The sequence below is a fragment of the Poecilia reticulata genome, chromosome 10, assembly GCF_904066995.2.
Source record: "Poecilia reticulata chromosome 10, P_reticulata-male-v2, whole genome shotgun sequence".
Taxonomy (NCBI): domain Eukaryota; kingdom Metazoa; phylum Chordata; class Actinopteri; order Cyprinodontiformes; family Poeciliidae; genus Poecilia; species Poecilia reticulata.
Genome location: NC_088839.1, coordinates 17,807,142 through 17,824,243, shown reverse-complemented (window position 1 = coordinate 17,824,243; position 17,102 = coordinate 17,807,142). Strand labels below are relative to the sequence as shown.

General features: G+C 38.7%; 1 protein-coding gene across 3 annotated transcripts in view; it reads left to right on the top strand.

The window, feature by feature from the left end:
* The window catches only part of LOC103471739 (serine/threonine-protein phosphatase 2A 55 kDa regulatory subunit B gamma isoform), a 29,218-nt gene extending 12,281 nt beyond the window's left edge, over positions 1 to 16,937 (top strand). For all 3 annotated transcript variants that reach the window (XM_081611525.1, XM_081611526.1, XM_081611524.1), the window contains 8 exons: positions 2,433 to 2,530; positions 2,692 to 2,857; positions 5,950 to 6,062; positions 6,586 to 6,763; positions 7,408 to 7,572; positions 8,527 to 8,696; positions 14,421 to 14,512; positions 14,957 to 16,937. In XM_081611525.1, the coding sequence (XP_081467651.1) occupies positions 2,433 to 2,530; positions 2,692 to 2,857; positions 5,950 to 6,062; positions 6,586 to 6,763; positions 7,408 to 7,572; positions 8,527 to 8,696; positions 14,421 to 14,512; positions 14,957 to 15,251 (1,277 nt within the window). In that variant the 3' untranslated portion in view covers positions 15,252 to 16,937. The remainder of the gene's footprint in view (positions 1 to 2,432; positions 2,531 to 2,691; positions 2,858 to 5,949; positions 6,063 to 6,585; positions 6,764 to 7,407; positions 7,573 to 8,526; positions 8,697 to 14,420; positions 14,513 to 14,956) is intronic.
* Positions 16,938 to 17,102: the final 165 nt, after the last annotated feature.

Sequence of the window (17,102 nt, the reverse complement as noted above, 5' to 3'; positions counted from 1 at the left end):
AATCCATAAAAATACTGTATTAAAATGATGTAATACATAGTAAAAAGAAAAAAAAACAGTTACGGTCTGTGTATTAAGATGAGGGTGAGTAATATTGTGTTGGTGTAGAGAGTGGAGATGAGTCCCTGCCTCCACTCATCATAAAATCTCTCCCTCTCCTCTCTCTCAAGGCCGTGACAAAACAGGCTTCAGCTCTGGCTCTCAATGAATACGCTCCCCATGCTCCATTTTTCCTCAACTAAGATTTGACAAATAAACCAAAGCTGCCTGGTTGTAATGCTGTTGCGAGTAAACTGATGAAAGTTAAAAATAAATTGTCACGCAACAAATTAAGCACAAAACATAACACACTTGTGTTTGGTTGGGTAATTAATTAGTTGTTGTAGCAACTCTTCTTGGTACCGGTAATAAATCTGATACATTGCTGAAAAGTCTTTTCATTTATTGTTTTGATTCTTCAAACTTCACTCATCCAATCCAATCAATGGCGTAAAAAAAAAAAAGAGAATCAAAAGCAAGGTCCAACCCTCAAATGGAGTTGAACTAGACATCATTTGAAGTGAAATAAATGGGATTTGCATTGGTACAAGAGATTTCACCTAAAAGAAGCAACAGAGAGATTCACTCTTTTTGATCAAATTACACAGACAGTTCTTGCTTTGTTTCAGAACAAACACTGCATCCAGAATCGCAATAGGCATTTTCTTAAGGCCGAATTGAACTGAGTTGAACTAAAACTGTGAATTTTAAAATGGTGCGATCCAACATTTCCATGGTAGAAATCTACAAGGTAGGAATTTAAATTAACAGACATTAATTGCCAGTGAAGAGGATGCGGTCAAATATTAAAGATTGGTGGCATTGCTTGGATTTTTTTTTGTTTTGAGTCCAGTTTGCACATTATTCTGGTCAGAAACATTGAACAGTTTTGATTGTGAAAATTTTAATGACAGTTTTAAAAACAGGTGTTTTGATCCATTATATGAGCTTAAAAAGAGACAGACATTTGCTGAATGTCAGGCCACACAGAGGGGCTGAAAGCAGATGAGAATAATGTTGCTCATAAAGAAAGATCATCTTAATGAGAACCTCAAACCTATTTCATCATGACCTCATGTGCAAAAGCTAAAATAAATCAGATAATGCCAGTGGCCGTGCCTCACAACAGACAACTTGTGCATGTTCAAACCTTTCCAACATGCAATGTCTCTGTTCCACCATAGAGCAAAGCTTTAACTGTTAATATGTCATCATTTTGGTGTGAATGCTTCGAATGCATCGACATAAAGAAAAACAATCCATGAAAAGCACTGGACATCTGTGCATTTGATTTTTATGATGATGATCGTAGTCATCACCCCGGTGATACCGGACATTTGTTTTTTTTTTTGTATTTGCAAGTGTACAGATGACAGATTTAACACTTAACAGCTCAGCTATCATTTGTAAAAGGAGTGATTATCTGCTCATCTGTGATGAAGAATTACATAGTGAGATTATTGTGGGAAAACAGAACAAGAAGTGAACACATTATAATCATGCTGACTGTCTTCTCTAAGTTGATGCTTTAGGAGTCTACAATCATAAATGCTGTATTTAATCTCTTGCTCGGAAACCCTTCAGATTCTTATCAAGAATGTCCTGGTGCATTTCTCCATTTATTCTTACTTCAAAATAAATAGAGGCTGCTGGTCCCTGTGAGGCAGTCCACACCATGACTTTCCCACCTGCAAACTTTACTTTTGATGTTTTTGGAGAACCGTTCTTCTCCCAAACATGGTGTGTTCAACAGCATCCACAGAGTTTATGTTCAACCTCATCTTTCCAGACCAGTATTTCTCTGGTTTCTACAGATCTTCAGCAACAAGCATTAAACAAAGTTTAACATGCTGTTTCTTCAGCAGTTTGAAGATATTACAGTTTAGTGCTTTACTTATTGTTTTCATAAGCAAAACATTACCTCCTGTCCCCAAGTCTTTCTGAAGCGCTCAGTGAGTGTATCTGGGCTCTTCAACAACTCTTTTGGTCATTGTTTTGACTCGTCTTTTAGAAATCGTTCATTGGTCACTTGGACTTGACTGCTTGTTTTTTTCCCCTGGTGGGGATACTGTCATAAACATAAAAAGCAGAAACATGTTAAAAGAAGATGCGTTATATGTTCTGTAACTCGGTCACAATGCCGTGTAAGCACTTGCACATTGGGGAAATGTAGCAGATCAGTTGTATCCATCTGACAATCAACAATGACATATTTTATTGAATTACATTTTATAGTTTAGATTTCTCTCCCCGTTTAGATTAGACAGATGAATGTTGGTGTGTGGTCGCTTATCTAATCCCTGTCCTCTTTGTCTCTTTCCTTCCATTTTTCCTCTCACACTATATCGCCTTCTTGGTTTTCCATCTTTGTTTCCTTGTCTTGTTTGCTCCAGCGGATATCATCTCCACTGTAGAGTTCAACCACACAGGAGAGCTCCTGGCCACAGGGGACAAAGGAGGCCGTGTGGTCATCTTTCAGAGGGAACCAGAGGTAGGACCACACATCAATGCTCCGAACAAATACAAAGGATTTTTTCACAACAGTAGCAAATAAACTGTCTTCTATTCCAGCTGCAGTTTCGTCACATTATCAAGGATGCAATCCGGTTCGGACATTAACTTTACATGTTTCATATGTTTTATTTTCCACAGAGCAAGTCTGAGCCATTTTCCCAGGGAGAGTACAATGTATACAGCACCTTTCAGAGCCATGAGCCCGAATTCGACTACCTTAAAAGTCTGGAGATTGAGGAGAAGATCAATAAGATCCGATGGCTGCCTCAGCAGAACGCTGCTCACTTTCTCCTCTCCACCAATGGTGAGAGCAGAGAACAACCCACTGCACATCCCACCCCCAAAACAGCAGACACATCTTAAAGAAGCCAGGGCCAATTTTTAACTAGAGGTGGGCGTTATGATGATATTAGGCTATAATGCATCAGAGAAGTGAAGTATCGTCATTTCATGGTATGGTAAGGTAATTTTATTTATATAGCACATTTTCAGCAGCAAGGCAAAGTGCTTTACATGAAAGTAGCAGAAAATGCTTACATATCAAAGAATTCAATAAGTGAACCACAGTCGACAGTAAAACCCATAATATTGTGGAATTTGGTATTTTGTGAACGTGACAGAACAAATCTGGATTTGCACCAACAATCAAAATGTTTTTAACCCTTTAGAGAGATGCTTAAATTGATTGAGCAGTAAAGTAGAGACTGTGTTGACTGCTGCAGCTCATTTATTGCAGGGCAGTTGAGGCTCTGCAGGTTTTTTGCATCTCGAACTCAACTGACTCAAGTCACTGAATTACTTCCAGACAAAGCATTTTTCAGGACATTATATTTTTTAGCTTCACATTTGAGGATTTATGTTGTTACTGTCTTAACACATATTTTTCTCTACAAAAAACAATTATTAAGTTAATTTAATAAAATCTGGGTTATTTGTTTAATTTTGTAAATTAACCAAGTAACATATTTAAAACATAAGCATGAGAAAAGTAAGTTCATTATTTTCCCTTTGACTTCATAAATAACATGAAACAATGAGTTTTATTTACCTCTTTTGAGTAATCAGTTAAAGAAAATCTTATCTTTTATCTTTTAGCTTTCTATTGTACCTTACTCAAGTTGGAGAAAATTGCCTGAACAAATTAAAATCCATTAAGACTGTACAAAATCCTTTGTTTCGTCTTCATCTTAAGGGCTGTTTTCTATAAAAAACATAGTGCAAAAATTATTGCCTACCATTAAAACTGGGTATTTTAACAACCATAGCACATTTGATTTCATACAAGTCAAATAATAGCTAAATGTAGAAGTTACTAAGAGCTCTGGCCAATTAAACTGATGCGACTGATTCGATTTTGTGCGAGCAGAACCTCTGCTTCTTTTTTTTAGGCTATCCAGTTTGCTATATGAAAATATGGTTTATTTTCTTTTAGAGGTGTAGCATCCGCATTGTCGAGATTTCATGTGAGGAAAAGGTGATTTATTTAGATATTTTATTTGAGTTTCGTCAGGGGGAGGCAGATTTTACTTTACCTGATGCTTCACAAACTGTAAACTGCATTAGCATCCCAAGCTTGTGTTGCTTGGCAGAGGAGTCAGGATTTATACTCTACATCCCAAGTTTATGGCTTTACGGTAAGATCTATAGGTTTACCCTGAGAGGCACATTATTGATTTCTTCTTGTATTATATTATTTATGATGGAGAGTATGAAAAATGTAGGAGCTGCTTCAGCAGATTAGTGTTGAACCTACGGAGAAGCTGTCTGTATTTCCAGTGTACTGGTATGAAGTGAATTTGAGCAGCATGTCCGTGTTGTTTCTTTTGTCCTTTTTCAGGATTTTGCCAAAAATTATATGAAATTTATATGACATGTATTTAGTTTTTACATCACCTCAACACTTCTCACAACAAGATGCTGCTTGACTCTTAAAATTCACTTCAAGCCCCACTAGTAAACATGTGGTGCTCCAGGTTTTTGGAGAGATTAATGTTCTGTTGTTATCAGGGAGCAGCTGCAAGTAAACACTCCCTTTATTTGACCAAGAGATTGAAAAATGTGTTGCTGCTGCAGCAGCTAATTATTAATAAAACAGTTTGCAGAAGTCGTCAGATGCTTTATGTGTAAATACTGAAAATCATTTTACTCAAGATACCTGGGATGTTTTCCCTTTGTTATTGCTTTTGCAAATCAACCACAATCAACAAAAGTTGGACTTTTTGCAAAAAAAAATAAAAATCCAGTTCAATGCAATTTATTTATGTAACGCCAATTCACAAAATGTCTCATTTTGAAAATCGACCACTTGACAAACAATGCAGTTAAATTCAGCTTATAAATAAGTTTTATATTTATGGAAACCCAGCAGGTTGCATCAAGTCACTCACTTGCAGCATTCACTCCTCTTGGACGAGGATTTGGCGACAGCAGACAATCCTTCCTAACATGCATGTGGTGACAGTGGAGAGGAAAACTCGTCTTTAACAGGAAGTAACCTGGCTGAGTATAATTGTTCGTCTGCCACGATCGAAGGGTGTTTGAGAACACAAAGCATGCACACAAAAATCAGAACACAGAAGCACTGATCTGAGTTAGTTTCTATGTTAAAATAAGCCACTGCATAAATATTCACCCCCTTTAAAGAGACTGATCTAATTTAACTGAGATCCAGCCAATTGGTGCTAGTAGTCTCATAATAAGTGGAATGGAGATGACCTGAGTGCAATGATTGTGTTTCTAGTGGTTGTAGTATAACGACACGTGTCTGGAATTAATACCTCTGCTTAGCATTATAGCCTGAAGACAAAAAACACCTCAAGCAAATCAGAGAAAAGGTTGCAGAAAAGTATAAGTCAGGAGATGGATACAAAAAAGTTTGTAAAGCGCTGCTTTTTTGTAATATTTTTTGTGAAAAAAAGGCCAATTTAGGTGGCCAAGATTGATATGCAAAAGCTTTGATTGATCCTGTAGCAAGAAGTGTTTCAAATAGAAAAACTATTTTTGCTGCGTGGGATATTCTTACATTTTTGTTATGGGTGGTTTTTGGGATAAGTGAGGGATCTCACTCCATCCTATTATACTGTGACATAATTACTCAGTATTATAAAAAATGGCTGCAGGTGTCTGTGAGGCTGCTCTCTGTCAGAATGAATTACTTAATATACTCTAATAAAGCGACTGCTTTTTGTTTGTCTTTATAAACGGCTCATTATCTGCTTAGTCCTCACGCCTACACATTTCCTTAGCTCAATAAGATCCTAAGAAAAGCAAAAGCAAAGTAAAAAAAATCTAGGGAAACACCTCCAACATGTCTGGGTTTGCAGACCTCATTGAGAGATGATGCCTTTTTAGAAATTCCCATTATAATTTGCCTAATTGACCTGGTTTGTTTTCCAGATAAAACCATAAAGTTGTGGAAGGTGAGTGAAAGAGATAAGCGACCAGAAGGATACAACCTGAAGGATGAAGAAGGTCGCATCAAGGATGTCTCTACAGTCACCTCTTTGCAGGTATAAATACATCTTATCTTATCTTATCTTATCTTATCTTATCTTATCTTATCTTATCTTATCTTATCTTATCTTGCTGGTTTGTTAGCTGGCCAGTGAAACTGGGTCAGTGGATTCAGCTGTGCTTACATGTACAAAAGTGGGTCAGTAGCACAAGGTACACATGAGAGTGAGTTAATGGGGGAGGTGGAATCCTTTAATATGAGCAGCTGCTTCAGCCGAGCATCTGCTCTGGATCTAAATTGTTTAAATCATTGGTGTTCTTAGTAGGACTTAAATCAGTCGCAAACTGGTGGAGAACTAATTCAGCCTAAAATGACGTGAATTATTGCATTTTGATTTTTCAGTGAAGGTTGCCGCTTTTTTCTCTCATTTCTTTTATTTAATGGGTTGTAACATTAAATATGAATATATAGTAGTGTTTTTTTTAAATGAAATATATCTGCTATATCTTGGCAGTTCTTTTTTTTACCCCTGTAAGCATCCAGAAGGGACATAATGCTGCTCTGCCTTTTGTTTCCAGGTGCCGGTCTTGAAGCCGATGGACCTGATGGTGGAGGTGAGCCCCCGGCGGGTGTTTGCCAACGCCCACACGTACCACATCAACTCCATCTCGGTCAATTCGGACTACGAGACCTACATGTCGGCGGACGACCTGAGGATCAACCTCTGGCATCTAGACATCACTGACCGCAGCTTCAGTATCCTTTACTGTAACAATCGAGGCAATGTAGACTCACACACACACACACACACACACACACACACACACACACACACACACACACACACACACAATAAAGCGTGTGCTCATACTTGCATAATTTCACATTCCTAATAATGAACCCCACCCCTCCTCCCACACACACATAACAACTTTGCAAATCCCACTTTACTGTACAGATAAAAGCCCCCCGCTGTTGGGGGAGGGGCATATTATTGCTGAAGAGTGAAACTATGTCCTAATGAATAATGCAGAAGCTGCATAAATATTCAAGCCCCTTTCTGGGTTCTAATCCAGGTTGGATTGAAAAGCATTCACATCCAGAACCCAGACAGGATTATATTATTACAGTTTATATGGAATTACTTTTCACTCAACAACTTCCCTGAAGATATATTTTTATTAGTTTGTTTTATTCAGTTGTGTATTTGGAGCCTGTATCGGTTGTGTTTATATTATTCTAAGGCCTTGCAAAAAAAAATTTTTGTGTGTGAATTAAAAAAATAGCTGAATTTAATCTCTAAGAAGACTGATGGGTATTTGATATAGGTTGTTACTTTTGCAGAATAAAGCAGTAACTGATTTTCTGCTGTTTCCCTGAACAATGCCTCTTTCTATCAGACATTGTGGACATCAAACCAGCAAACATGGAGGATCTGACGGAGGTGATCACAGCTGCAGAGTTTCATCCCCTCCACTGTAACCTGTTTGTTTACAGCAGCAGCAAAGGCACCCTACGCCTCTGTGACATGAGAGAAGCAGCGCTGTGCGACAAGCACTCCAAATGTAAGCATTCCTGCCGAGACGCAGTCAGAGGTTATTTTAGTGATCTTTTTTAATTTTTTATTTTAACCGTGAGAATTTTTAAAACTATGCTTTTGAGCTATTAGTTTGTCTGTTTATTTTTTTTTATTATTTGGCATTTTGGTGAAAACATTTTTAAGTGGTGGTTAATTGATTTCTTGACACTTCTAGAACATTTTATACAGCCAAGGCTTCATTTCAATTAAAGCCAGGCTGGGAAAGATGGTAGTCACATGTGACTGGAGCGCATTAGCATGTGAGCTTTTCGTCCAGTAATGTACTAAACTGACTGTCTCGAAAACTTAACATCTTATTTAATGAATTGTTTTACTGTACTTTTGCAGTAGTTCATGTTATATAGAACGTGGACTACAAGAAAACCTAGTTAATCTGTGTGTTTAAGTTTAAAGTGTAGAAAATCTGTCAATAAGTTCCTGACAGCATATCAGCAGTATCCACTAAGTCTCATACAACATGTTGGTTATTTGGAACATGGGACAGAGTTTAATAAATCTGTCTCCACTAAGGGACACAAATCATTTGACGGTAGGTGCCTTTAATCTTTAATGCGAGGGCCCCAAGGTACCAAGGCTGCCTTTTTATTGCCCCTTTTCTTCCTGCTGAAATGTCTACCATTTGATTTACAGCTCTGACCATTTGATTTACAGCTCTGACCATGAGTCAGTGATGCTAAGGTCCTTCGCAAACCATACTTATTTTGAAGCTAGGGCTTTTTATTTTAATTGGCAAAATCATAAAAATAACTAAAATTTGCAGAGGTTAACACATAGCAGTATCTCAGAACGGCACACTTAAAGAGTCCTCTGCCTTACTGTCACCATAAAAACTCATCAGAGTCACCCTGTACCTCTATTATAAAGCTAAACAGCAGTGGTGTTCACCTTCTTCCTACCTTATCTCTCTCACCTGGTGCAGTGTTTGAGGAGCCCGAGGATCCTAGCGCTCGCTCCTTTTTCTCCGAGATTATCTCCTCTGTGTCTGACGTGAAGTTTAGCCACAGCGGCCGCTACCTGCTCACCAGAGACTACCTGACTGCAAAGGTGTGGGACCTCAACATGGAGAGCAAACCCCTGGAGACATACCAGGTCTGTGTGACCACTGATATGTGACACCCAGTGGTGGGAAGTACTATACTTAAGTACATTTTTCGTGCATCTGTACTTTACTTAAGTAGATTTAATAATGGGTACTTTCTACTTTTACTCCACTACATTTTACAGTTGGTATCTGTACTTTCTACTTCACTACATTTCTACAAAACTGCCGCGTTACTCGTTACATCCAAGTCGCATTGTGTTTTTTTTTTCCCGTTAAAATGTGAAGTTCAGGGACTTAAGGTGGCGCCGTAAAATCCAAGCAATAACGTGACTTACGTTTCTGTTGTCACCCATCGCTTCCCCCTTTACTCGCACGCGGAGCTCCAGACATGCGCAGTGGTTTCCTCTGAGCGGGAGAAGATGTCTGTCTAATCGTCAGTAATATAATAGCGCTGCATAAATCATAGGCGACATGTAAAATCAGCAGCGCTTCGCTTTCACAGAGGTGGGGACTTTGTCCAATTTTTAACGTCACTTGGAAGGAAAGCTTAAAGAAAGGTAAGATCTGTGGACGTGATGCTAGCAAAGCTAGCTGCATTGACTGAGATACATGTTGCATCTGCCATGAAAGAAGTTTGTCACTCATGCTCTGAATTACTGTGTGGAGGTGTTGACTGACATGTCGCATATATGGGACAACGCTGTGACCAAAGTGCAATATAGTAATATGACATTCATGGACGATCCGATTCTTCTGGACGGATATTGACTAAGTCCTATAGCCTCAGTGAGAGCCGTTTTTTGTTCTTGTAATGCTCTGCGTACACTGCAGTAGCTATTTTATTTCATTAAAATATCTTTATATTTAATTGGCGAATAAATAAAACAAGAACGTAAGAACGCAGAGCATGCTCATTGCTCTTTGTTTTCGTCACCTGTCATGGTGGCAGACGTTGGAGCAGGAGGGAGGATGAGAACAGTCACGGTGCTCCTCCTGCTTGGTTACTTCTTGTTTATTGGGCCTTGGACAGTGTTCATAGTTGAGCGTTGTTAATTGCTATGTTTAATGGTGCAGACAATTATTATTTCTGACATTGGCAATATGGGCAACCGCCCAGGGCGTTATTTTTTTAGGGACGGCAGGAGACCTCTGTGTATTGTGGCACAGAGATGAAAGCAAAACAGAATGAAGAAGAGTTTGAATTGATACTGGTTAAATTTATTTCAGCTCTAAGTATTTAATATCTAGGTGGGAAAGGGAATCTTTCAGATCAATTTGAGAAGCAATTTTGATAGGTGCACTTAATTTTATTGTCATGTAGCGCAGGGTGCTGGTTTTGATTTGGTCTTGGGTTCGGTGGTTCAGACTACAACTCTGCTACGAGGCTCCTTGGTTCCCTGTCCTCCTCTGCCAGTTGGATTTCTTTCAAAATAAATGTATGGCAAAAAAAGTGAAGTTCATGTTATGTTAGGACAGGAGACGAGATGTTTCCATCCCTGAAATTATGATGCATAGAATCATATATCTAAGTCTAAACTATGTTACAGAGTAAACTCAATAAAAACATGCTTTATCTGTGGCATTGTTTATTAAAATGGCACATTTCTGATGTATTAAAATTAAATATGATCGGTACACTTACTGATATTAGTGATTAGGCAATGCATTCAGCAAGTACTTTTACTTCTAATACTTAAGTATTTTTAAAAGCCAGTACTTTTTTACTTTTACTTAAGTAAAATGTTAATGTGGTACTTTGACTTTTACTTGAGTACATTTTTGTCTGTGTATTTGTACTTTTACTTAAGTAAATTTTTTGAGTACTTTCTCCACCACTGGTGACACCATATGTATGCAGCACTCCAAGAAATCTACACAGATGAAGAAATCAGCACAATGTAATCCAGAAGTTGATTTACGTGCAATATGGTGGAATGAACATGCTTACGGAAATATTTTTAGTTGATCTATTTTGATATCACCAACTTCTAGACGTCTACTGTGAGCAGGAATTAGTTGGGTGTTTTGCTCAGATTAAGTTTTGGTCTTTAATTTCTAAAGGTTTTAGAAGCCTCCTCTCTGTTCTTGATACTCATTTATTTAAAAAAAATTTCAATCATTTGAAATTGGCAGATTAACCAAACCATTCTACTGAAAGAACTTTCTGAGAAATCAACTGAGAGTTTTCTTGGTGGTGTGTATGGGGTCTTTATGTCTTACTGAAAAACAAAACTCTCGATTCATCAAATCTGTTGTTCAGATTTTTATCAAGAACCTGATCTAAACTAATCTTTAGAATCTCACTAAAACTTCTCCTTCGGTCCTTTCTTTCATCACACAAAGCACCATGTGCTGAACACTTCATAATGTTGTTTTTCAGACTTGGTGCAAACCATGACATTCAAAGAGTTTGATCTCATATAATCAATCAATCAATCAATCAATCAATCAATCAAATTTTATTTGTATAGCACATTTCAGCAGCAAGGCATTTCCAGGTGCTTTACATAATTAAAGCACCTTCATTCATTCAATCAGCATGTGAGATTGAATGAACAGTAAGAAAGAGAAAGAGATTTTGAAAAAAAAAATTAAAAAAGATATACATATAAAAACATATAACCAGAACATATTATTGATTTTCATTAGCTCATCCAAATGTTCTGTTGTATTATGGTTTTTCTTCAGCAGTGGAGTCTTGTCTGGTGAATAGTCTTTAATATACAGTATTGGCAGACTAGCCATCAACTGTGCATTGACTGTTTGCACAATGTCCTTCTAAGATCTAATTTCAGATGTTGTTTAGCTTTTTGTACCTCTTAACACCTTCTTCATACTGTTGTGTTTAATGGTTATTTTCAGTGCTCCATATATATTTAAACACCAGATTGAGAAAGGCGTTTATGAGCCAACTTCTGCAGATTTTCAGCCTAATTTGCTTAATTTTTGTTATATTTTAGCAAATTTTCATTAACTCTTTAAATCATACCTAATGTGTATTTCTCACTAGGCTCTGCAGGTTTACCGAAATTATAAAAACACATATATGTCACCAATAGAGAAATTTGTGAGATATATTTCACAAATTTCTCTATTTCCAACCCCAAAAGTTCAAATATTGTGACATACGTTCATCTTAACAATTCCCAGAAAACTAGTTATATTTGTTTTATAACTAGAAATATTCTACATGGAAGTGTGAAATTCATTGACATAAGACATATTTTAAAAAACAGGGTTACATTTAGCGTTGCTCCATAAGGTTTTAGTTTTGCAAACAGACCCACTTATAAAGCAATAAATCTCACCAATGTGCACACTCAGTCAAATTGAACCCTGAGCAGGGTTTAACATATTTAAACATTCTGGTTTAAATATCGAGCTTTGCTGACAGAGAGCCCAAAAAGTCTGGTTCTCTCTCACCATCTTATTTGGAGAAGTCTTATACGAACACCTTTATCATCGTCTTTATACAATTCTTACTTGAGAAAGTCTGCAGACTTTTAGTTTACCACATCTTGTTTAAAACAATTGAAAAAACACCTCAACTCCAAGACCAAACCTAATGATAAAGTTTTCCTTATAAGTTTACTTTTAAGACTTATCCTCCAAAACTCATATTGTGTTTACTCTTTCTCTGCCGCTGGCTGACCAAAGCTGTGTTGCCGGCATTCAAAATAACAGTTTGAGAAATTAATTATGAGGCAGAAACTTTTCCTCACATACGCACAGACCTAACTAATGATTACATCTTTCCACATAACCTTCCTGGAAAAATTCAACTGAATTTAGGTCAGAGTAAGCTTCCCGCTGATGTCAGCCCTAAAACGTTTTGGTAACTGTAGTTCACTGGATGTCAGGCGAAGATTAAAACAACTTTGTGTGCTTATCAAATACTAAGTTGATCAAATAATCTCCTCTTCAAACAGTCATTTCTGGTTGTTTACATAAAAAAAAGGTCACACAAGTTTCTGTTTATTTGTTTATGATAATCCGCTAAGTCTCTGTGAGTGTCCAGTGTTGCTGTGACGGGCGTTTAGGTGGACACGTCTGCCTGCAGGTAGGCCTGATGTGTGAGGGCCCCTGAGGCAGCCTTGAGTGGGAGGCAACGACGCGCTGGAGCTATTTATAGGCTGCAGAGCCTCCACTCATAAAGTAAAGCGGGAAGGAGGGATACCTTACACAGTGGCTGACACCTAGATCTGCAATGCAGCACAGAGAGGGAGGGGGTAGAGAGGGAGAGCAAGGGGGAGAACCGGGGTGTGGGACTGGGAGGCAGACTGGGGACAGCGTGATGGAGAAGAGAGGAACGGGAAGGGTAAAGAAAAGGATGCAGGAGTGAGAAGAAAGTAAACGATGTAGCGATATCTGTGTTGCTGTAATTACTTCGACACGTAGCCTGAAGGTGCAATAACGGACAGACTGAGAAGAACAAGCAGCATGTGGGTCAGAGTTACTTTACCTTCAGCATTCATAGGCAGCACTTTTACAAATATCTAGTGATACTTCAATCTGAATTATTTTGCTTTATTTCAAATTTCTGTCTGCTGTGTTGATCCACAACAGACAGAGGCTGTAAAAACTCAAGAGGAAAATTACTTTTTGCGAGACACATTTTGTAAGGAATGCCACAATTTTTGTTTCAGCTCCTTTGTTAATTATTTACAGAATGAACATTGCTGATCACCGTGTTGCTACGACATGTCTTTACATCACATGTACTTGAAGCAGGAACTTAATTTGAGATATTTTTATGTTGTAATGTTCAGAGAATTACATTTTCATTTCTTCTTTCGCAGTAAGTGAGGATTATAAAGGTCTACGCTGCAATCAGCATCATGTTTCAAATCTGATCTACCACGGATTATACAAAGCGCTGCAGAGTTCCCACAAAGTCAAAAAACAAAGTATGGGAAAGGCTGGAATTTGATTTATGTACTTTCAAAGTGTATACAATAGAAAACGACAGAACATTTTTATTTATCTGTCCCATTGTCTAAATGCACCAGTGGGAACCTTTATTGGGTTTTTTGTTTTTTGCTTATTATGCATATTGTGTATATCATTTCTGACATTACGTGAAAGTCTTTGAGAGAAGAAAACAGAGAAACAAACCACACTACACTTTCTCACACATCAATATAATGAGCTAGAACAAATAAAAAGCCCAAAAATTATATACTATAGTGGTTGTTTCGCTGTTTATAAGAGAATATGCAGACAGCAGAAAATAGTCTATAGTTCCAGCTGACATTGTCCCTTTTGACCTCGTGTAGAAAGGTCTGTTGGGAAAAACAAAAATGTCCCACGAAGTGATGTACAAGCACAAAGCGACCTCAGCTTGACCGTTTATTGATTGCAAGGCGACTGACTGCTGACTTTATGCAGAATGTGGAAGGTGAGGATGGGATGCACATCACGGCGGCTACAGGTTGCAAAAACTTGCATCACCAAAAGACACGGTGCTGAACTGGAAAGGTCGAATGGAGGCACGAGGGGAAACAGCTAATAACTGTGTGTGAGGGAAGGTGTGATGAACCTGAATTGGATTTTAATTAACTGAGTTGCTGTGGAAAAGCTTTTTGAATTAAAATAAACTCCCATCCTAAGTATTGGTGGAGGATGGTGTGGATGGTTTCTAAGACAGCTCGACCAAATTGCTCTTTTCTTAGATTCGGGTGTTTGTGCATGTCTGCCGTGAACCAGAGCCTCTGAGTGACACGGCCGTGTCCCACCGTAAAATTTTATTTCATGTCCTTGTTTTTCTCCAGGTACACGATTACCTCCGCAGCAAGTTGTGCTCCCTTTACGAGAACGACTGCATCTTCGACAAGTTTGAGTGTGCCTGGAATGGCTCGGACAGGTAAGTCATGCAATGGATTGGTCTCTGTGCTTTGATGAACAAAAACAAATATTTAATTTGGAGAAATCCAATCCTGGTCAAAGGTATCAAAGCTCAAGGTTTGATACCTGTGGTCTGGATGAACGGCCATGTTTTAAGAGGTTCTGAGTTTGAGCCACAGATTTTTCTTGTTTGAGTGAGGGATTGAACACGGCACCTTAAGGATGTTCAACGGCTGATGTTGTTTTTAAAATTTCTTCTCAACTTTTCGTCTAACGTGCCTCCTGTGAACATTAGTCTTCATGATGCTTTCATTAATGTTCTCTAACAAACCTCTGACACCTTAAATTTCACTCACGTAAAATATTATTTACTTATTACACATCCTGGATCTTATTAAGGGGTATCAAAATAGCTTGATGTGAAAAAAGGAGAAGATGATTCTTCTGTTTTTGCTTTGTCCAGTGTGATTATGACCGGCGCCTACAACAACTTTTTCCGAATGTTTGACCGCAACACCAAGCGAGACGTGACCCTGGAGGCCTCGCGGGAGAGCAGCAAACCCAGAGCCGTCCTGAAGCCACGGAGGGTCTGCGCCGCCGGCGGGAAACGGCGGAAGGACGACATCAGCGTGGACAGCCTGGACTTCACCAAGAAGATCCTGCACACGGCCTGGCACCCCAACGAGAACATCATCGCCATCGCCGCCACCAACAACCTGTACATCTTCCAGGACAAACTCAACTCCGAGATGCACTGATGAAGGGTCGTCGGCGGCGGGTCCAAACGAGTTTACAAGCAAACATGCAACTATGCTAGAATGTACATTATCAGACTCAAACGCTGGCCCACAGAACCCAGGAAGATGCCTAACGCACACAGTCAGAATGCATACACACGTTCATCTCCTCCTTAGCCTCCCACAAGTGAACGGTGTCCAGTCAGGGGTAAAAAAAAAACAACAGGAAACTGGCTGCATTACACAATGGGTTATTATTGAAAATTGTCCAAACTGTGTTTATTTTTATTGTTATCCTGTGGATTGTGGTAAATGGTGTGGTAATCACCACAGCTTGGCTTCTGAGTGGGATCAGATCTCCTCTCAGGCTGGAAGGACGTTTACATTTCTTTGTCTTTTTTATTTAACTCTTCAGGCTCTCTTGCTTTGTCCACCTCCTCCTCCTCACCTCTGTATTTGTGTGCTCAAGCAAAGCCTATTCTTATCCCCTTTGCCCACTGTTTTGTGTAAAAAAAAAAAAAAATTGGGCCATTTATATAACTGTCTGTTTTTCATTCCAGATAAAGCTCTGTTTTTGTAACTTCTTGTTAAATGTTGACGACGAAAGGCAGACCTGATGATGAAAACGAAGCTACACGTGAGATATGCAAAGATGAACCCCGTGACTTTCCCCTCATCCCAAACTGCACCAGACGCCTCTGCCCTCAAGAGGGGCGAAGCATTCACAGTCCTGCAGACAGAAGCAGACGCTAACAGACACAAACCCACTACAAACCGTGTGTTTAAGCAATGACTGTTTTCATTTTTAGCCAAAACACATCCAAACATATCAGTTTGTGTTTTTCGCTTCTGATCCAGGGCTGTTGTGTGTGCTGCTGCTGCTTCAACACTCAATACATTAAACTCAGATAAAGCAAAAAAGTAAAAAATAATAAAATAAAAATAAAAAAAAAACGGCGAAGAAATATTTGCAACAATCAAGCAAAAAGATGCTGCATGTTCAACAGATTTATTTTATAAATCGTCTGTCTGACTGACTTGGCTGCCTTCTTTAAACATTTAAACCTAGCTGTAGAAAGGCTTCAGGGGGCCCCTGGGGAAGGAGGGATGGGGGGTTCCCTCCACAGCAGCACGAGCCGCCGTAGATGACCGTTGACCTCCTATTTGTGTCCTCGGATGCAGAAGCATGTTTACTCGAGTTCGGTTTGTACGCGTCCATTCTGAATGAAGCCGTCCACAAATCAGTGTAAACTGAGAACCGAGAAAAATGGGGAATGTTTCAGATTAAATGTTGTACCTTAAAATAATCAGAATAATAACAACAACAAAAAAGACTTTAGAGCGGCCTCAGTGGTGTCTGTATATAACGGCTCTGTTTCTGACATGAGGTTTCGTTTCGTCTGTCGACCAACCGCGGACTTGCCTCCAAAGCTACAGCGGAGTGATGGTACTTTAATCTCTTCGGCCTTCCTCACTGATTACTTTTTTTTTTTGGATGTGCATAAGTTTTTATTTTTTAAAAGACGGGCGCTTCTTTGTTTGGAATATGTGTCGGTCGTACTCCATGTCTTTATCAAATACAGTTGATTCACATATTTTTGTCTAAATATATGTTGACATGATTGTCAAATGGACAGTTATAAATAATGTTGATATCTTCCTTTGTTTCTTTCTCTTTTTTTCAATAAAGGATTCAACAAAATTGCACCCAATGAGGACACAGTTGTAGTTTCTGTTGTAAACGTGTGGCTGGAAATCTTGTTCATTTACGACGTATACTCAAGCACCACCTAGTGGCTTTACGTCGTTATTACACTTGGATGGGAAAGGCGTGACAGACAAATCTTCTAAAAACTTGGAACATTACTGAAT